Genomic DNA, 22,401 nt, shown 5'->3' with positions numbered 1-22,401 from the left:
TGTTTTAGCTATTGTACTACCTTCCTTTGTCTTTCTAATCTTGTCTGACCTCTACAAAAATTCTTGCTGGAATTTGATAAGACTTGTAATAAGCCAATACATCAATTTGAGGAGAAGAACTATGTTGAGTCTTCCAGTCTGTGATCATGGTATGTCTATTCTCTTAGCTTTTCTTTGTTTTTGTTTTCTTTTTATAAGAATTATAAGGTTTTCAGCATATGAAATTGCTGCACGTGTTTTACACTTTTTTCATTAAAAAAAGTTTATATTTTTTCTTTTTTTTTTAAAGAGAGAGTGTGAGAGAGAGAGAATTTTTAATATTTATTATTATTATTTTTTTTTTAGTTTTTTCGGCGGACACAACATCTTTGTTTGTATGTGGTGCTGAGGATCAAACCTGGGCCACACGCATGCCAGGCGAGCGCGCTACAGCTTGAGCCACATCCCCAGCCCAGTTTATACTTTTTTCATTTAAAAAAAAAAAAAAAAGACTATCATAAATGCTGGGCTTCCATGAACACTAAGCAAGTATTCTACTCCTGAGCAACAACTTTAGCCCACTTATTTTTATTATTCATTCCCACATGTTCATCACTATTTTTCTGAGAGCATTGTAATAAATTCATTTATGTTGAATTTTGTCAAATATTCTTTCCTGTATTGATATGATCATGTAATATTTTTTTCTCTTTTCTTTTAGCTGGTTAATATGGTACATCACATTGATTACAAATATCGAATCTACCTTACCTCTTTAGAATTTACCCCACTTGGCTTTGTGGTTCCTGGATTCTCTCTGTATTTTATATTTAATTTCATAATCCATTTTGAGTTAATTTTTGTATGAAACTTTGTTTAGGTATTAGAACAGACTCAAAGAAGCTTTCTCTTTAATAGCATATTCAGGATCTTTGCATTTGTTTTAGTAGTTCAACAGTCAAGAGTAACTTCATTTCTGTATTATTGGGCACTTTTCAGCCAAATCTCCCAAACCTATTTATAAATATTTATTATGTAGTCACTGCAACTATCAGAATGAAAGGTACAGATGCTAAAGAGCTCATATCACAGAGTATAAAATGCATACCTTTATCTTATTCTTTGTTTCTGTAATCCTCTTACTGTCTTCTTTCATACTTCCTACTATGACAACTTACAATATTTAAAAATTGCAGTTATTAGTTTGAATAAATTAACATATTCATCAAATGGAGGGAAAAGTCAACAGATCTTTACTGATTTCCCATATGTTTGTTAAGAACTCTGCCAAGTAGCTGTTTACCACACAAGACCCTAACCTCAAGATGCTCAGAGGAGAAGGAGAGGAGAAAAACAAAAGGAACTGAAATCCCAAATTTGGAGAAAGAAATGACAAAATAGAGAAAAATGTAGGTTATTAAGGGACACAAACTGGGCAGGTGGTGCCCACCTGTAATCCCAGCTACTCAGGAGGGATGCCCTCAGTGATCTAAAACCTCCCACTTGGCCCCCCTTCTCAAAGGCTCCATACTTCATCATAGCATGATGGACTGCAGAACAAGCCTTTAACACGTGGGGACACCTGGAGAACATTTCAGATCCAGACTATAGCACAGATGTAGGCCATTGTGAGGATGAGACTTTTATTCTGAGTAGATGGATAGCCATTGGAGACTTTGTACAGAGAAATGGCATTCTGATTTACATCTTGCTTTCTGGCTTCTATGTTGGAAATAGATTGCAGGATGGAAGGGGAGAAACAGAAAGACTGCAAAATGGTGAATGACACCAAGTGAACAGCAGTGGAGGTGGAGAGACATGATCAGCTTTTGGATATATTTTGAATTATTTAAACTGATTTGCCAATGAATTGAAATGTGGAGTATTAAAGGAAAGAAGCAACTATGACATCAAGATTTTTGGTCTGAGCAACTGGAAAGCTGGCATTGCTGTAACTATTGATAGGAGAGATTGCAGGAGGAAATGGTCTAGAGAATATAAGAAGCTTGGTTTTTAACACAGTTTGAGATGCCTGTTAATGAAAAGTTGGATATAAGATTTGAGTTCAGCAGATGGGTCTGGGCTAGAAATACAAATTTAGGAATTTCAACATTTAGATGGTTTTAAAGCTGTTCAACTGAATAAAACAACTTGAGTGGGTGTAGAAGATAATGAATTGTACAACTAAGCATCGGGCCATCTCAGTGCTTAGAGATTAGGGAGAAGCGGAAGAACCAGCACTGGAGTTTGAAAAACAGTGCTAGAAAAATAGAAGGAGAATTGAGAATAGGTGATGAAGCCAACTGAAGAAAGTGTTTCGTGAAGGACAGAATAATAAACTGCTATCAGATGTTCCTGAGAAATCAAGTGAAGGCCCAAGAGTTGATTTAGCAGTATTGAAATCTTTTGAGATCTTTGAGGAGCTGTTTCAATGGTGGTGGTGGTTGGGGACAACAGAGCTTGATTAGAGGGCTTTCAAATGGGAGAGGAAATAAAAATGAGTAGTATAATAGAAAGCTCTATTAAGTTTTAATTGTAAAGAGTAATAGAAAACAATCATAGTTGGAGAGGAATATGGGATTAAGTCAGCATTTTTTTTCTCTAAGATGGGAGAAATTGGTATCTTCATGGGAATCATCCTAGTACGAAGGGAAATTAATCATTATGGAGAGGGAGCAGTTGTTAAGTGAAATCCCTATGTATGTGAGAGGATGTGCACAAATAGAAGGTTGGCCATAAATGGATGAACTGTCTCTGCTCTAGAAACAGAAAACATGGCTACAATAGCAGGCAGATTGGTAAATGTGGGGATTGAGGATATGTGAGTTTCTTCTTGATTGCCTGTATTTTTCTTATGAAATAAGGAGTAGAGATTTTGGAGATGTAAAGAGAGAGAAATCTATAGCTGCATTGGGAGCAAGTGGGATAGACAGAGCATTAGATTAAGCCAGAGGTTCTAGTTTTGCCAGATAAGTAAGAGAAATGGAGAAAGAAATAAGGAAATGATTATAGTGATGGATCAGAGACCAAAGTTGGATAGGAGAGAAATGAAGACAGTGAAAAAAGGCAAGGGTGCAAAAGTGGTAGAATCAGTGGAGTATAGATACCTTGGGGTCTAAAGAATTGTGATAACAATTAAATCCTGGCATTTGTGTTGCTTTGGGTTTGTATGCAGAGTGCTTTAGTTGTATTTACATAATAAAGACCCCATGTGGTAGGTCAGGTGGATGGTGAAGTTGGTGATAATGATTCTCATTATGTAGATAAGGCAAGATCCAAAGAGGTAAAAGATTTAGTCAAAAATCATGCAGCATGTTGGTGGAAAAGCATTCACTCACCAGTGTACATAAAGTTCTCCAGTGTAAATAATCTTTTTACCGCTCTGTGTGGTGTCTGCTCACAGATTACTTAGTCTTATTGAAGAGAAGAGATGTAGAACATAGCATAAGGGAATATGTAACTAAGCTTTAGATTCTATAGTATGGCATGATATAAGGAGTTTATTCATTCAGTTGAGTGCTTGGTATTGTAAGTCCTAGAGATATATATTGCAGTGGGAAAAAAAAGTCCTTGAAGTTACGAGATTCAAAGAAGTTTTAGAAGCATTTCTCTAAGACATCATAATTTGATAAAAAGCACATTGTAGGAAGTTAGGAAACTTACTTTTCCACTACTTGCTGTTCACATCATTGCTTTAACTTACCATACCTTAGTGGGGTTCCCCATCTAAAACAGGAATTCCACATCCTATTTTTTGGTAATGAAATTGTTTCCACAGTGAAATGCTGCACTAATGTGCATTTTTAAAATCATCCTTCATTTTTGAAACTCTGGGGAAATCTGAAATGGAAATGTAGACTGTGAGCAAGCAGTAGGTCCATGGGTCTCCATTCTTAACCTGATATTTGAGGACCTAAAACAAGTTTTGAAATTGAAGCACAGTGATGTGCATCTATAATCCTAGCTCTAGTGGAGACTGAGACAGGACTGCAAGTTCAGGGCCAGCCTGGGCAATTTAGCAAGACCTTGTGTCCAAAAAAAAAAAAAAAATGTTTTTTTCTGTACTAAGGATTGAATCCAGGGGCATCTACCACTAAGCTATACCCACCCCAGTCCTTTTTAATTATATTTTGAGATAGGATCTTGCTAAATTGCCCAGGCTGAACTTGAATTTGTAATTCTTCCTCAGTCTCCTGAGTGGCTGGGATTTTAAGCACATGCCACCAAGCCCAGCTTCAAAATAAATATTTTAAAAGGACTAGGAATGTAGCTTGATGGTAGAGCACTTACCTAGTATGCATGAGGCAAAACATAAAAAAATTTTTTTGAAATACCTAATGGCATTTCCCCCTTCTTGCTCCTACCTGATGCATTTAGGCCTGGAAGAAACGCTGGTTTATCCTGCGGAGTGGCCGGATGAGCGGCGATCCAGATGTTCTGGAATACTACAAGAATGATCACTCCAAGAAACCCCTGCGCATCATCAACCTGAATTTCTGTGAGCAGGTGGATGCAGGCCTCACCTTCAACAAGAAGGAGTTGCAGGATAGTTTTGTGTTTGATATCAAGACCAGCGAGCGCACCTTTTACCTGGTGGCTGAAACAGAGGAGGACATGAATAAATGGGTCCAGAGCATCTGTCAGATCTGTGGCTTCAATCAGGCTGAAGAGAGCACAGGTATGAGAACAAACACAGGCCTTTTCCAGAAGGGGCAACGATGAGGCGGCCAAACTCAAGCTAAGGTTTCCTCTTTGGCAGGAGTAATAGGCAAAAGATTAAAATGTGAAGGAATTGGCTAAATATTAGAGGGACACCTGGTGATAATAATATTCCAGTGGAAAAACCAAGAAATGTTGGGTTTATGAAGCTAAAAGTATTTTGTGATGTTTCTTCAAGTATATTGACACCACTGCCATTTCTCAGACTTCAACCTTTCTCCCTTTCCCTCAGCTCTGTAGCACCCTGTGCTGTTACCTGTCAGCCACACCATAGGGAAGCTTTCACCTGACCCTTTCTCTAGTCCATCTTTCTTTCCTAGCCCATTTTTTTCAGACCACTCTGCACAGTGTGCTCATTTGTTTATTTGGCAAAATTTGATATATAATACTGTTTTCATTTATATTCCCTTAGAAGGGGACAAGTGAGAAGGTGAAATATTGATTTTATGTTCATGCTTTAATAACTGTCACAAAAAAATAGCTCAACTTTTGATGAATTTTAAATTGCAAAAATGCTCCTTGGCATGGGCATTTGTTTGGGTTCATATCAAGCTCTCCAGGATGGCTGAGGAGCAGATTTTTTTTTTTTAATAGGTAGGCAGATAGTCATAATCAGTAATTCAAGCTTTGGTTGCCTAACAGAAAATGGAGGAGCAACATTTAAAAACATTGGTGCCAAGGACCCATGCCAGATGAATTAACTAAGAATCACTGACTAGTGCACCTAGGCAGTAGTATTTTTTAGGTTTTTTTGTTTGTTGATTGAGGCTGGGCTTGACTACTGGACCTGAATACAGAATGCACATGCTAAAGCATTCTACCTCTAAACTATCCCCTAGCCAAGTAGCAGCACTGAGTAACAAGGGTCCCGTCTCAGCAACCATTTCCTCTGACTATTTTAGGCTTTGAAGGCCAGATACAGTCTTTTTCATATTCCTGTAATTGTTTTACAATTCTTTGAAAATGGAAGATCATGAGCTAAGGCTCATTGACAGCATCAGCATCATCTAGAAAGTTCTTAGAAATACAGATTCTTGGGCCTCACCTCAAACTATGTGAGTTAGAAACTCTAAGTAAAGCCCAGCAATGTGCTCTGGAAAACCCTTCAGGTTGTTTTGATGTATGGTTAAGTTTGAGAACCACTGGTCTAATCCCTTGCCACTCAGGATGGCATTTGTGGACCAGCAGAATCTGCCTCTATTGGGAGCTTGTTAAAAAGCAGAATAGAATAGAATACTTTCAACCAGGTTGTGAAAGTAGTACAGCAGCTTCCTATATACCTTTCACTGAGCTTTCGTTAGTGTTAGTTACCATGGTACAATTATCAGAACTAACTGATCAACATTGGTACAATACTGTTAACTACAGGTTATATGGGTTTCACCTATTTTCACTCATTTCCTTATTCTGTTCAGGAATCGATCCAGAATGCCATGTTGAATTTATTGTGTCTGAGTCTCCTCCAGTTTATGACAGCTTCTTGGTCTTTCTTACCTTTCATAACCTTGACCCCTTTAAAGAATACTGCCTAGGCATTTTGTGGGTGTGGATGATGTTTCCTCATGGTTATACTGAGGTTATCAGTTCGGGAGATTACCACAAAGGTGATGTCCTTTTCTCAGCACATTGGGTCAGAGGCAGATGGTGTCAAAGATTTTACTACCAGTCTCATTGACCTTGATCACTTGATAGAAGTAGAATCTGCCTGATGTTTCAACTGTAAGCTAATTATCTTTATTTTTGTGACTAATAAACATTTGGGAAATACTCCAGTGATATACAAATACATTTTTCTCCTTAAAATTTGCCACTAATTTTTGCATTCATTAGTGGATAATATTTGCAACAGTGACTACTGTGATGGGTTTTTGTTATTGTTGTTGTTTAATACAGTGTCTCACAAAGTTGCCCAGGCTGCCCTTGAACTTGCAGTCCTCCTGTATCAGCCTTCCAAGTCCCTAGGGTTACAGATGTGCAACACTATACCTGGCTTTTTAAAAAAAATTTTTTTTAAGTTGTTGATAGTCCTTTATTTATTTTACATGGTGCTGAGAATCAAACCCAGTGCCTCACACATGCCAGGCAAGTGCGCTACCACTGAGCCATAGCCCCAGCCCTCTTTTTTTTTTTAATTGTAGAAATTTTATATACCAGTATAGCAATATCCATAGTCAGTCTCTTAACAGAATACAGCAAACATATAATATATTTAAGTACTAAAAGGTATAATTGAGTCAGTAGCAAAACTTTAAAAAAATAGCACATTTTGCCCATATCAACCTGACTCTTTCTATGATTCATCATTCAGGAAACTAGGACATAATGATTTTCCCATCAAAATCAGTTTGTTCACTTATAAAACTGTAAGTAATTTAAGATCCCTACCTGCTGAATCAGATAGCAGAGAGCCCTCTTCTGTAATATACTGTTCCAGATAGTAATATTAATGTCACCTTAAAAAAAAAAACTTGTGAGGGAAAAACTGAAAATTACCATTTTGTCTACAAAATAAGTGTAATTTATACAGACCTGGAGATAATTCAAAGGCTCAAATTCTTAATGTGAAAGCAAATAGAGAAAGATTAAAAATGGTAAATTTTTTCCTTTACATAAATGATAAGAGGAGCTGAGGTTGTGGCTCAGTGGTAGAGAGGTTGCCTAGCATATGTGAGGCACTGGGTTCAATCCTCAGCATCACATAAAAATAAATAAAACAAAGGTATTGTGTCCATATATAGCTAAAAAAAGAAAACAATTTTTTAAAAAAATAAATGATAGCTATGATAAATAGGTGACGTCAAGTTTACAGCTAGTTAATCACTGAGAAGACAATTGCATTCATTCATGATGTTAGAGAAGATATAAGTACATGTACATGTCCCTGAGCTAGCCAAGAATCAACATGTTATTGGTTTACAATCCCAAACTATGGCTATGTGAATTTGTCTAAATATAAATGTCTAAATATGCTAAATATTTAGAGCACTTCTTAGCAGCAGAAACCAAAACATTGTCATACTAAATACACAAGATATTTAGATAGGATCTCATTCGTTGTCAAAAACAGTGACTGGGGCTGGGGATGTAGCTCAGTGGTGGAACACTCACCTAGCATATAAAATGCCCTGCATTCCATCCTCAACATCATCAAAAACAAAAAAAGCCATGATTATCAGATAATTAAATCTGACTTTTTTTTTAAATATTGTACCAGGTCCTCTCAGAGAAACATGAAAATAATACTGAGGCTCTTAATACTGTTATTTATAATTTACAGAAATTAAAGAAAAGCCAGAAGATAGAAATTTATGAGTGTCACACTCTTTGAATAGTGACAGTAGGATATATAGAGATATTCTTGTTTAAAAGAATGGAAAAGTGCTCATAGAGTAAACAACACTATATATATTTGGCAGGGGGCACAGGGGATTGAAGCCTGAGAGGCTTAATAACTAAGCCATATCTCCAGCCCTTTTTATTTTTATTTTGAGACAGGGGCTCACTAAGTTGCTAGGTCCTTTCCAAGTTGCTAAGGCTGGCCTCAAACTTGCAATCCTTCTGCCTGAGCCTCCCAAAATGCTGGGATTACAGGCATGTACCATCACACCTGACTGTAACTGAGTCTTTTTAAGCCAGATGGAGTTGATTGCTGTTAAAACTAGTTGAGGTTTACATTAGTCCATCTTATACAGAAAATGACCTGCCCATAAGGAGCATGAGATGACATGATTTCACTCTTCTCAGGAGGAATGTACTGAAAAGCCTACCATTGCCGCTGAAATCACATGTGCTAGGTAGAATCAGGATCAGATAGACCATTGAGCTTTTCCTTGCAATTTGAGCAAGTAGCAAAGTATACTGCTCTTAAAAGTTCTTTCATCACTAAATTGGGGCCTGAACCTCTAAACAAGGAATAAAGCCCTTTTTTTCACCAAGGTTGCCTTTAGGTGACAGAGTCCAAGAGACATGACTAGGTTGACAGTGACTCCACCCATGTATCAGTTGAACCTAAGAAATGGAAAGCATAAAAGAGAAGATGATGGCAGCAGTAGTTTTACAACTTCAGCTGACAGGTTGGAATAGCTCCCTCTCCACCATCACATCCCCAGCAAACAGATGCACCATCATTCCCCTATGCCTTACTCTCTCCCTCATGTCCTCCAGACACTGAGGCACAACATGGATCCATCTGTTCAGTTTTGGACCCAGATGGAAACACACATGCTCCAGGGACATTGAGGGGAGCTGGCAGAGAATGCAGCTGCAGAGAGCAACTGGCACAGCCCCCCGACCCCAGGCTAGTCCAGCCATGCTCCCTTAACTGTGGGGTTTTAGTGGTGATTTTTCTCTTTCCCCAAGAATCTGCATTTTATGAAGATTCTCAGGTGATTTGTATGCACACTAAAATTTGAAAAGCACTGGGTTAGATCATTGATTCCCAAACCTTCAGAATCACCTGAAAGTTTTTCTTTTAACTTAGATATGCTGAGTCAGTAATTCTGATTTAGGCTTAGGAATTAATAGCTTTTTTTAAAAAAAAATTATCCCACAGCATAGGAAAATATATTTTCAAATCTTTATATCTGATAAGCATTTGGAATTAAGAATATGTTAAAAAAAAAAACTTGTTTTAGTTAACAACGAGACAACTCAGTTTTAAAAATGGGTAAAGCTCTTAAATTCTCTGAATAAAATCCTTTGTCAGATAAAGAATTTGCAAAAATTTGCTCCCATTCTGCAGGTTTTCTCGTCACTCTGTTGATTGTTTCCTTTGCTGTACAGAAGCTTTTCAGTTTGATATAATTCCTTGTGCCTGTTTTTGCTTTTTTTGCCTACACTTTTAGGATTATATCCAAAAAAAAAAAATGATTGCCTGTACAAGTGTGTGTGTGTGTGTGTGTGTGTGTGTGTGTGTGTGTGTGTGTGTGTGTGACTACAGTACTGGGGATTGAACAGGGATACTCTACCACTGAGCTATATTCCCATCCCTTTTTCTTTTTAATTAGAGATGAGATCTCACCAAGTTGCCATGGTTGGGCTTGAAGTTGCAGTTCTCCCACCTCAACCTTTCAAGTAGCTGGAATTAGAGGTGTGTGCCACTCCACCTGGCTTATACCAATGTCTTAGAGTGTCTCCCCTATGTTTTCCTCTAGTAGTTTCAGAGTTTAAGTCTTATATATAGGTCCTTGCACATTTCAAGTTGACTTTTGTACAGGGTAAAAGGTGGGGATAAAGTCTCAGTCTTAAGCATGTATCACACATTTATCACAGCACCATTTGGTAAAAAGGCTGTTCTTCTCTTTATTTTTGGCACCTTTGTAGAGAAATCACTGACTGTAGATTTGTAGATTTATTTCTGGGATCTCTATTTTGTCTATCTATGCATTGGTTTTTATGCTAATATACTGTTTTGGTTACTATAGCTCTGTTATATGCATTGAAATCAGTTGTTGGAATGCTTCCAGTTTTGTCCTTTTTGCTTGAGATTGCTTTGGCTATTGGGTATTTTGTGCTTCCATATTAATTTTCAGATTATTTTTTCTAGGGTTTGTTTTGTTTTTTCAGTGTTAGATGTTTTTCCATTGTGAAGAATGTCATTGGTATTTTGATAGGGATTGCATGAGATCTGTAAACTGCTGTGTAGTATGGGTATTTTAACTATTGATTCTCTAATCCACAAATATGGTAGTCTTGCCATTTTTTGTGTGTGTGTTCTCTTCAATTTCTTTCATAGGATTTTTAAAAAAATTTTATTGTAGGAGTCTTTTCCTTCTTTAGTTAAATATATTCTTAAGGTTTTTGTTGTTCTGGTTTTATGGGTTTTGTAGCTATTATGAATTATTTTGCTGTCATGATTTCTTTCTTATCAAGTTCATTACTAATACATGGAAATGCATCTACTGATTTTGTAAAATAATCATTATTAAAGGCTGGGAATGGTAGGAAGGCAAACAGAGGGAGATGGGATAATTGTTCCAAAACACAATTAGGTAGGAGTAATAAACTCTACATCCTAGTAGGGTGATTGTAGTTCACAATAGTCTATTATTTATTTTATGAATAACTAAAAGATACTCAAAGACTCCGAACATAAGGTAATAATGAGATATTATAAATATCAGTTATCCTAATTTAATCAATGTACATGTATACATGTACTATATCTCATAAATGTTTATTACTAGTTAATAAAAAATTTAAAGATATATTTAAGAAGATAGAAATACTGACTACTCTCATTTTATCATTACACATTGTATACATATATCAAATTATCACACTGTAGTTCATGAGTCTGTACAATTAATGATTTTTTTAAATTCATTTTTAAAGTCCTAAAAACAAACACAAAATGGGCAAAGAATCTGAGTAGACATTTCCCCAAAGAAGATATACGAATCGCTAATAAGTACATAAAAAGATGCTGAGTGTCCTTAGCCATTAGAGAAGTACAATCAAAACCACAGTGATTTTCTATCTACTAGGGTAGTGTAATTTAAAAGATGTATAAGACAAGATTTGGGCAAGATGTGGAGAAACACATTGCTCAGATGTCCCACCTTTACTTTGCTCATGAGAAGCAAAATAGTACAGGCACTGCAGAAAGCAGTGTGGCAGTTTTCCCAAAGCTAAGCATAGAATAACCAACTATAAAACTCACAAAATATATACCCGCAAAGGCACACCCCCGCCAATGACCCACCTCCTCCAGCCACACCCTACCTGCCTTTAGTTACCATGCGGTTAATTCCAGCAGGGGATTAATTCACTGATTGGGTTAAGGCTCTCACAACCCAATCATTTCTCCTCTAAACCTTCTTGCATTGTCTCAAAATGAGCTTTTGGGGGACATCTCATATCCAAACCATAACACCCTTTATTTATTCCTGATGAATAGTAAAACATGCTTATTTGGGAGGTATAGTGGGGAGTAAAGGAATTAAAAGGTAGGGGGAAAACTCCACAAACCCACTAGTCTCAAGAGTTTTTTTTTATAAATGTGTAAGAAATGGATTTGAAAATACCTTCAATTTTTAGGAAATAGCAAATTTATTTTAATGGAATTATTTCCTTGTGGGATTAGAAGTGTTTCCACCAAAAAAAAAAAATTCTTGAGAAAAAAAATAATTCTTGAGGCAAATATCTTTTTTTTAAATCATATAATTAAAGTATATTGTCTGAATCTTACTCTGACTATATAGGATTTAAATATAATGAAAATGTAGAGACAATGTTCTCTGGATTTGCATTCTTAGGTAGGAAGATTCATTTCTCTGTTTGCACATTATTATTCACTCATTCACTCAGCAAACCTTCACTGAGCACTTACTTCATGCCAGTCTCCATCATAACCAGGAATGCTGGAGATGGTCAGTAGGGTTCCTGTGCTGACCTCACAGCCTGGTGGAGGAACGGTTGTAACCACACAGTTGCAACCACACAGTTGCAGAGGGTGCTGTTAGGGGTATTACCAAGGTCAGAGGCAGCAGCTCGGCACCACCAGCTCAAGGAGGAGGGACTGAGTAGGCAGGAGGTGTTACAACTCTGTCTACTAGAAGACAGACTCCCTTAAGCCTTTGGTTTAAAGGGATTATTTTATAAGATGTCTGGTAGTTTAATTACCAGATCAAGGGTCTTCGTTGTCAGACAGAGGTTTAGGGTTCTTTGTGCAGTCTTTCTGAGAAAGGCAATAGGCTTTTCTTCTCACAAGAGAATCTAGTGTGTCAAAAGATCCAGTCACTTATTGGGTTATGTCTTACTTTATTAGCTTTCTTAAAAGTGGATTATATCTCTAAAACCTCCAGGTAAGGATTTAGAGTTTAATCACCAAGCCAATGTTTTCATAGCTGAGAGTTGGGATCTGAGGAGAAGAAGGAAGTTAACATTTAACTCCCTACTTTTGATCAAAAACCTATTTCATTTAATCACTTTGTCAACTTCATTTCCCTTTTCAAGTGAGGACATAGTACTTTTTCTTCCCTGCCTAACATTTTAACTTTCCAGGACTTAAAGATCCTCTCTGTCTACCCACCCCTGACCTGGGCTGGGCTAGACTCATGCTACCCAACTGACATCAACCACCCTAGATTCTTCCCTGTGGCAACTCTGCTCTCCTTTTTCTGGTGCCTCTTGTGAACAACCTACTCAACTGGGGCTTTGGGTCAGCATCTGCTTTAGGTGAGGAGCACCCTGGACTGACACCTAAACCTCACCAGCCACAAAAAGAAATAATAGCAGCAATATACTGACCATCTGCTCTATGAAAGTAGAGACTTGAAATAAACTGCCACTAAAAATTTACAGTAATGGGCTGATTTGTAGCTTAGTAGTTGAGCACTGCTTTCCTCACATGCGTGAGGCACTGGGTTCAATCCTCAGCACCACCTTAAAAAAAAAAATAAGTGAATAAAACCAAGATATTGTGCCCATCTACAACTAAAAAAAAATGATTTAAAAATATTCACAGTAATCCCTCTAGGTAGCAAAAAATTTGACCTAAGGCCATGCAACTAGAAAATGACAAAATCAGGATTCTAATCTATACCAAATCTGACTTTTCATTATAACATGATGTCTTTTATTCCTAGCATTTTTTAGTGCAAATATTTCCCAGAATCAAGCCTAGATATTTTTGCCTCTTTGGATACTCTGTAGGAGGTTTAACACCTTCCACTGGAGGCCCTAAAGCTGGCCAGGTTTCCCACGTCACCACCCCAAATTGCTCAAGTCCATGGGCTGCAGTAGTCCTAATTTAGTAACTTCTAGGACTTTAACCAGTCCTCTAGTTCTTTCAGTGTGTGTGTAGGCTCACAGGGAGAAGGTAACTGGTTCATATCACCATTCTGTGACTACATGAGCATATCACTGGATCAAAGTTTCAGTTTTCTGATATAGAATAGGGATAAAATTCTTTGTGATCTCACCCCAGTGCTTCTGCTTCTTGCATGGGTGCATCCAGACAAACCTCACCCATTGGCAGCACTCAAGCTGCATATTTCCCAAAGGACTATGAGCATTGTATTCCACATTAGGTTATCCCCTGGAGTTATCCAATCCAACATCCCTGCTTGCTGCTCGATCCCATAGAGATTCCTTCATAAGGGAGCCTCTTGCAAACAAATACTCCTTTTTTGTTTTCTTTCTTTTCCTTAAGGGTTGTGATGGGACCCATTGAAAAACTTGTTTTTCACTCTCAGCTGGAAGGGTTTTTGTGGCAGATGGGAGTCTATCTTTTTTTTTTTCAACTTTCTTACCACCCCCAGATTCTTATTTCTACTGCCACCCTCCAATTTCTCACATATTCCAGCCAAAATGTTTAGGATAAAACTTGCAGGATCAAGACCAGACCAGGAGTGAAACTGAGTCTGAATATTGACATAAGGTTGGAGGAGATACCAACCTTCTGATAGAAAACTCTTTCTAAAAGGAAATCAGGGACAATTTCAAGAAGGAAAAGCAACTCTCAAGAATATATATCAAGATTTCACATCACATGCATTGAGTCATCGAGTCTGTTGAGGGGAAGTAGGGGGATACATGCATGCACACAAACAAAAGTAAGAATCCCATCTCCCTCTAGGAATCAAAATAGCCTTCAGTCCTCAGAGTAAGAAAGAAAGATGCTCTAAGCTTTGTTTACCAGTAAACAGGTCCAAGTCCTCACATTTGTGGCCCAGTTGTGGGCAGCTGTCCCTGACCAGATGTGCCACACACAAAAAGAGCCAGCAAAGAGCTTTAATGAATTATTTATGTGCTCAAGATCATCTGCTGTTAGGAAAGCCTTTTGAATCCTCAAAGCTGAGGACTTCTTCCCTTTTATCCCCTTCTTCCTTCATTTATTCAGTGGCTATCCCAGCACAACCACTATCACGTGGCAGGCTTGCAGCACTCAAGTCTCAGTGCTACCACTTACTTGCTGTATCATGTGAAATAAATGACTTTACCTCTGTTTTTTTTTTTTTTCTGTAATTGGAGTTGATGCCCTTCACAGAGTTGTTGGGAGATTACACAAATGTAAAGGGAAACATAGGTACACAATGTGAACAGTAGCTGCCCGTTGTACTGTTTCCCATGTAGTGATTACGGCAATAAAGACAGTTGTTATATCTGTAGAAGAGGAACAGAATATGATTTAAATATCTGGCATTTTTAGAGAACTTCCCAGTCTACAGACCGTTCTGCAGTCTCATTTGGGTGTAAAGAAACAAAATTAGATAGTCATGGCTGCTGGCATTATTCCTATTGCACAAGTAAGGAAACTGGAGTTCAAAGACACTGCCAGAAAGCAGAGCTGCTGGGCCTGGATACCAGGGCTTTTCACTCTATTCCACGGCTGTTTGTCCTAACCCCTATTCACAGACCTGTTTACTGTGGCTGTTTCTAAGCCACAGAATAGCAAGAAGGAAGAGCATTAAGATGTTTTTCAGGGCTCGGGTTGTAGCTCAGTGGCTGAGCACTTGCCTCGCATGTTTGAGACACTAGGTTCAATCCTCAGCACCACATAAAAAATAAAATAAATTTAAAAAAAACAAAGATATTGTGTCCATTTACAATTTTAAAAAAATTTAAAGATGTTTTTCAATCACTGAGAACTGACTGCTTTGAAAGTAAGGTGCTGTTGCACATTAATATTAACCTCTGAGGGATAAATTAGCAGGGTAACATGGTCTCAGACTTTAGAGTAGCCAACAAATCACTGTGAATCTGAACCCAAGGAGTTTAACTCACCAAAACCCTGTTTTATAACTCTTGAAGATTTTAAAATAAGGTCAGAGCCTCCTTCATATTCTTTCCACTATTTTAGCTTTTCTCTTCTTCTTGAACTCCTTGGAAGGAATTTCATAATAGTTACATGCCTAATTCTGTGGAATGAAAAATTCCCAGAGTTCCAATCAATTATTCTTTATCTCTTCTCCACATTTTCTCAAATAAAAATTTTGGTGAGGCTGCTTCCTTTTAAATATTTAATAAATATTTAAATTTCTAGTAATCCTTGTGTTTTCTAATTTATTCCTCAACAGAATATTTTAAGTCCTAGGTTTTCTCTGGGGTCAAGCAATACCCAAAGGGACACTTTTGGGGAAATCTTCAGCATCCACTGGAAGAATGTTACGGGGGTGGGGGCAGAAGTCTTCAAATAGCTCCTTCCCCTGTGGAGAGAATGCTTGGTGCCTTATAGGTCAGGACCCCTTATTCCTCTGGGCTTCTGCCAGCAGGGAGGGATGCAATGGAGCTCAGCAGTTCACTCCAATGCCTTCTGATGACCCTGGTCCTTCCCCGGATGAAAAATGAGTGGGCGAGCTGGGGAAAAAGCAGGGGCCAGAGCAGGGTGGGGAGGGAAGCAACATTTCTCAGGGGACTCACCCTCCCCTCTTCTCATCTCTGGAAGGGCCTTTTCCTCTCCATACCCTTCTGCCTTCTGCATTGATGGTGTTTTTAACTGAGATCAGACTCCCAACTCCTCTGGAACCCCTGTTGGATGCTGAGCACAAGTGTGGGAGGGGAGAGGAGCGTCTCCCCAGACCCAGACCAAATCTCCTGCAGAGCAAAAAAAGACTGACCCAGGCCCCAGCCCAGAGGCGGAGGATGCTGTCTGAATCACCCACCCTTTTTTTCCACTGAGACAATGAGGAAAATAAAACATCCAGACCAGTTTCCAGCCAGATCTGAAATCCTCATGCCTTTAAAAAAAAAAAAAAAAGTTATTCTAGCTAACCCTGAAACATCAGACCTTCCTCCTAAATCTTTTGCCTTGCTTGTTGGTTTTTGTTTATAGCTGGGTCTAGTCACCCCCGGAGCAGGCCTTGAATTGGAACATGAACTCCATAAAATCCCCACAGACTCCTCTGCATTGTCCTGGAACAGGCTCCAGCCCTGACCTTCAGGGCACTCCAGACTCTGGAGGAGGAAAAGGAGACAAGGAGAAACCTGACCCTGCTGTCTTCATTCTAAACCTTGATCCCTCTTCCTGTTTTGCCTTTTATACCAGACTCTCCCCCTTGCCATCCCAGCCAGCCAGCATAGATCAAATCTAGTATTACCTGCCAGAACCCACAGACTGTTAGAGAAGGGAGCGTCTCGTCCAACTCCTCAACACCAGCAGCTTTGGATGGCTCCCCAATGTCTCTTGAGATCCGCCCCCTCTTTACCCACCCACCCCTCTTTATTTTTGTTTGTTGGTTTGTTCTTTGAGGCTTATCCCTAGTAAAGGAAGGCAATAAATGATTGTTTAATTGGCCCTAACCCAGATTCCAGAGCCTACTGTAACGCTGATTTTGGGCTAGAAGTAGGATTAGAACTCTGTATTTAGTAGTAAAGCCATCTTGAACTTCTGAAGGCTCTTGATTATGGCTAAACATCCTATTACAAGTAGCTATACATAGGGTTCACTCTGGGTGCTACAAAATCAGTAGATATGGCTGTCTTTCTCTAGGATCTGAATTGTAAAGTCCCAGTTTTAAATTTCATTTTTGTTACTAATCTCACTTTCTTTAACCCTAAACTAGGAGTGATTTCCAACCTTATTTTAAGTATACCTTTTTAACCAGATCTTACATGGAACAGAGTATATGAAACACATGAGTGTAGCAGCTCTGGATTGCAGGGGAGAGGGAAGGTGCAGTGCTGCAAACCGGAGCTGTGCCCAGTGCCTACCCCTCCTCTTTTCCCATGCTTGCCTGGGAAAGCTGGAACACAATGTGAAAATCTTGGCCTGTGGCAGATATTTCAAAACAGGGACCCACAGAGCAGTGCTAAGCTATGAAAATTTTTTTCATCAGTTTACAACAAAATGAAAAATATGAAGAGGAAGATAGTGTCAGTTTTGATAAAGCTCAATGTAATCAGATATTAAAACTTCCCTTTGTTCATAGATACTGTATGTGCATGTACTAACATGTTCTTTTATGTGTGTGTAAAATGACAGTCCTAGTAAAGAGCAGTTTGTACACATTTGACATCATTAAAAATTGGCAGCCCCATGTGGCCATTTCTAAAAGAACACAGATGAAGAAGCAAAGAGGCAGTGCTTTAATTCATTTGTAAAGTGGGAGTGTCTGGAAACAGTGAGCTAGAAGTGATGCTAGTCCCCAGCCTCTGGTGCACTCCTGGCCCCAGGCCTCTGAATTCTACCCCCAAATTCAGGCCCACCCTGCACCCTTGTATTATGTCAGTGCTCAGGATCCTTTGTCCCTCTGGCTCAATTCTGGCCCTGCTCTTGTGTGTCAGCTAGGGTCAGCCCTGGAATTATGTCTCATTTTCCTGTTCTTCAGTCTCTGCCCTGTGACTCTGCCTGTTGTCTTGAATTCCACCCAGGATTGGACCATATCATGCATTTATGTAACTCCTCTCATAGACCAGAGTCTCCTAGATGTTGAACCAGTGACTGGAGCCCACTGCCCACTGGAAAACTGCTGTTGCCAGTGAGCTGTCTGCCTGAATTTCTGAAGAAAATTCACTTCTGCTCCTCCTGAACATGCTGTCTCCTCCTCTTGGACTCCTGCCCACATTTCTAGGTGATGCCCCAGTTTCTGTTTTGTGTTCACCCATTCAGGACACACCAGGGAGTACCTGTTTTTGTCAGACCCTGTCCTACAGTCAAGGGCTAGAGAAGGGCACAAGAAACAGACCTGTTTTCAGTGAACTCCTGAGCCTTGTTATGTTCTCCAGTTTAACTTCTCTCTATCAAATGGCCTTTGGAACCCTAGTGACTCTATGCCTCCTCCATTTTCACAAGGTTTACCTGTTTTTAATTGAAGTATGCCTCGCTCTCTGCCAACATATATCTACCAGATAAAAAATTTGAGGTTGACTTCAAGTATGAAAATTTGATTTTTTTTTTAAATTTCTGAATTTAGCTTCAATAGCAAGGCTCCATCTGGGCAGTAATAGACAGAAGATTTAATCAAATCAAGGTAAGACTGGTCAACTCAGCATTTTTTCAATTAATTCAAGCTTCTCCTACTTCCTCTCTGAAAAGCTATTTTAAGTTCTCAGAGGCTTAGGAAACTGGGAGCAGTTTGTTGAGCTAGAGCACAGGCTTTGAGAATAGGGGAGGAGATGTGTGAAAGACAGGGTGAGAGCATGTCTCGTTCTGTCTTCTCAATCTTTCTGTCTCTACCACATCAGATAAGACCTGATAAAAATCAGTTGCATACCTGTAATCCCAGAGACTTGGGAGGCCGAGGCCAGAGGATTGCAAGTTCAAGGCAAGCCTCAGCAACTTAGTGAGTTCTTAAGCAACTTAAGTGAGACCTTATCTCAAAATAAAACATTAAAATGGCTGGGGATATGGCTCAATATTTAAGTGCCCCTGTGTTCAATTCCTGGTACCTCCCCCCAAAAAAGTTGCCCAATAAGTAGCTATTCAAATAACTTATTTGAATTATTTAGTTACAGTGTTTGGCTATAAATTTATTTATAGTTATACAAAATTTTGTTTTATGTCTTCCACCTTATTTCCAGATATTTTTGTTTTTGAGAAACTCACTGTTGAGAAGAGGAGAAAGGAAACATCAAAAACAGTCTAACTTTATTCACAGGAGTTAAGAGACTGAACTATCCAAAATTCTGAATATTGAAACAATGGTTTAAAATTGTTGTGGTATGAAACAAAGAAAAACTCAAAATGGAGGATGTACTAACTAGGCTGAAGAGATGAGGTTATACTAATGACCTAAATTTTATATTAATGTATCTACTGTTTGATTTTGTTTGCCACCTCCTCGCCCCTTTTCTGGGTGAGGTCAGTGAATAAAATTCGTTTATGGCTGGTGAATCATATTGGCCAAAACATCCAGCCAAGACAGAAGGGAATAGATTGCATAGTGTGAGAAACTTCTGAGAATGAGAATGAGATCTAGAAGGATCCTCAGAGAATGTTTAGTTCCATACTCCTCAAATGACAACATATCCGGAGGTCAAGAGAGGAGCTAATTCAATATCATACAGATCATCGGCAAGGCTAGAATTAAAACCTAGGTTGCTTGAATGTCAGTTAGTGTTCCCAATGATGCTGGTGATGACAAGCTCTCATATCTGTGTAATAAGACTGTGGTTTATAAAGTGTTCATGCCTATACAATACATATATCATATGCATAAAAGGCCATTTTAATACATAGAGTGTTAGAATCATATAAACACATGAACCCACAATGATGAGTTGAATCAGTGGATTAGGTCTTCTTAAAAAATTTATATTGATATCTTATAATTTTATAAAATAGTGGGATTCATTATGCCATATTTGTATATACATATCACATAATTTGATCAGTCTCAATCCCCAGTATCTTCCCTTTCCCTCTCCACCTCCCTCCCCCAATCTGCTTACTTTACTCTACTGATCTCCTTCTATTATTATTATTTTAATTAATGCATTATAATTATATGTATGTAAGGGGGTGGGGGTGATGGATTCAGTCTTAATAATCTTAGGTAAGTTAGTTGAATTTCCTTTATCAACTTCTGAATCAACAACATAAAAACAAAGCATTCTTCATATTTTGAAGATTAAGAATTTATTTAAAGCATATAGCATAATGTTTAGTACATGATAAACATTAATATCTGTTGAATGTATAGCTAATTGTTGCTGCCTTCTTATGATCGTCACAACCCTTTGGTTTTCTTGTTTGTTTTGAGGCAGTGTCTCTCTATATTGCCCAGGCTGACCTTGAACTCTCCCTTCAGCCTCCAGAATAAACTGACTACAGGTTCACACCACCACCCAGCTCTCACCAGACCTTTGAATACTATGCTACTCTCCAAAACTAAGATAGCATACTTAACTTTAACTCTGTTTTGCCCAAACTCAAAAATATGTCTTTTATAGTACTGTGATTAATTATATAACAAATAAACTCTGCTGACTTCCTTGATTTAAAGTGCATTATACTTAAGTAATTGAGGTACTCAAAAACAAAGGTGTCTTTTTATTTTGTTAAATTATTTATTGTTTATTTGCTATGCTGGGGATCAAACCCAGGGTCTCCTACATGGTAGCTCTACCACCAAGCTACATCCTCAGCCCCAAGGTGTCTCTTAAAATACATTACTACTGATAATAAAAGCTAATAAGAGTTTACTGTGTGACAGACAGTGTTCTAAGCATCTTATTTTCTTCTCCTGCAGTACAGGGATAGAGCCCAGGAGCACTTGATCCCTGAGCTACACTTCTTGCCCTTTTTATTTTATTTTGAGACAGGGTCCTTCTAAGTTTCTGAGGCTGGCCTCAATCTTGCCATCTTCCCACCTCAACCTCCCAGGTCATTAGAAGTACAGGCATACCTCAACCTCCCAAGTCACTAGGATTACAGGCATGTACTATTGCATTCAATCCTATGAAGTAGATACTTTTTATCATTCCCATTTTACAAAAAAAGGAAATTGAGGCACAGAAATGTTAAATGCCTTTCCCTCATTCCCTCAGCTAGTAAGTAAAGGGACTACATTTCAAACCCAGACAGTTTTTTTTAAATATTTATTTTTTAGGTGTAGATGGACACAACACAATACCTTTATTTTTATTTGGTGCTGAGGCTTGAACCCAGGCCCCACCTGTGCTAGGCGAGCGCTCTACCATTGAGCCACAATCCCAGCCCCTCAAACCCAGATAGCTTGGCCCCAGGATCCAAGCTCTCAACTATTAAGCCATACCTTGAAATTCTAGATTATAGGTCCTTGTCTCATACTGTCACAAGACCTGGTATGTGGATGGGGACCTGGAAGAGACTCATTGCCATCTCTGTTCTTTTTGAGGTGGCCGTCTCTGGCCTTCCCAGCACATGGATCCTCTCCCTGGATTCCTTTAAGAGAGGGCATCACAGAGTTCTTACTGCCTTTAGTTTTAACCTACGCCAGCTTTTGCCATTGACTAGACCTTAGCTTCAGTTTTCTCTGAATCTAGGAGAGATGCTTTCATGTCCACTAGAGTCCACATAAACAGAGCTGAGAGGCCAGGCGGGCACTCCACCATAGGTAGGTACACTTTGTGGGGAAGAGAGGCCATCATTAGTTCATGAAGCACTGTTTTGGACAGTGGGTGTAGTAATTTGGGTTCCTGAGAAGCAGACATCAAGAAAAGTTTAGACATGCCAAGAGATTTACTCGGTAAAACAGCTGCAAGGATAAGGAAAGGAACCCAGAGAAGCAGAGAACACTTTCAGGACTGACATGTGAAGGAGAGAAGGCAGGAAGGAGGATCAGGCTGTTACACAGTGCTAAATAGGCCCAACCACGTCAGTGCAGAATCTCCAGCCAAAGTTTTTTGTTAAAGAAGTTCCATGTCTCACAGGCTTGTGTTAGAATTGCTACCACTAGATGGGAACAGTTCACAGGAAGTTCATCCATGTGAATGTGGAGAGTTGAGGGGATACAGAGAACTGGCAGCTGGGCTTGTCTGTCAATTATGTTACCCACATCAGGGGTACAAGAGGGACATTTTTATAGCCACTGAAGCATCATCAGTGGTGAACAGGACATGGAAGGTTTAGACTCTTTTAAGAGCTTATAATCAAGTGGAAAGAGACAGATCAAAACCAGAATGTTTACGTGATAGCAGTAAATGCTTTGATAAAACATAAGGCCTAGTAATATGATAAGGAGTGACTAGAAAGCTATTTAGGTCAGATGGTCAGGAAAGATCTCTTGGGCTGTGGTTTCTTTATTAGTCATATGTGAATAGTTTTGTGGATATTTATGT

The 22,401-nt window shown here is 38.7% G+C and overlaps 1 protein-coding gene across 1 annotated transcript in view; it reads left to right on the top strand.

The window, feature by feature from the left end:
• Gab2 (GRB2 associated binding protein 2) overlaps positions 1-22,401 on the top strand; it is a 181,642-nt gene that overhangs the window by 116,982 nt on the left and 42,259 nt on the right. The window contains exon 2 of the mRNA XM_026387337.2: positions 4,357-4,657. Coding sequence (XP_026243122.1) covers positions 4,357-4,657 — 301 coding nt within the window. The remainder of the gene's footprint in view (positions 1-4,356; positions 4,658-22,401) is intronic.

Source organism: Urocitellus parryii, chromosome 4 (genome assembly GCF_045843805.1).
Source record: "Urocitellus parryii isolate mUroPar1 chromosome 4, mUroPar1.hap1, whole genome shotgun sequence".
Classification (NCBI taxonomy): Eukaryota; Metazoa; Chordata; class Mammalia; order Rodentia; family Sciuridae; genus Urocitellus; species Urocitellus parryii.
This window is presented reverse-complemented; position numbering and strand designations above follow the sequence as displayed.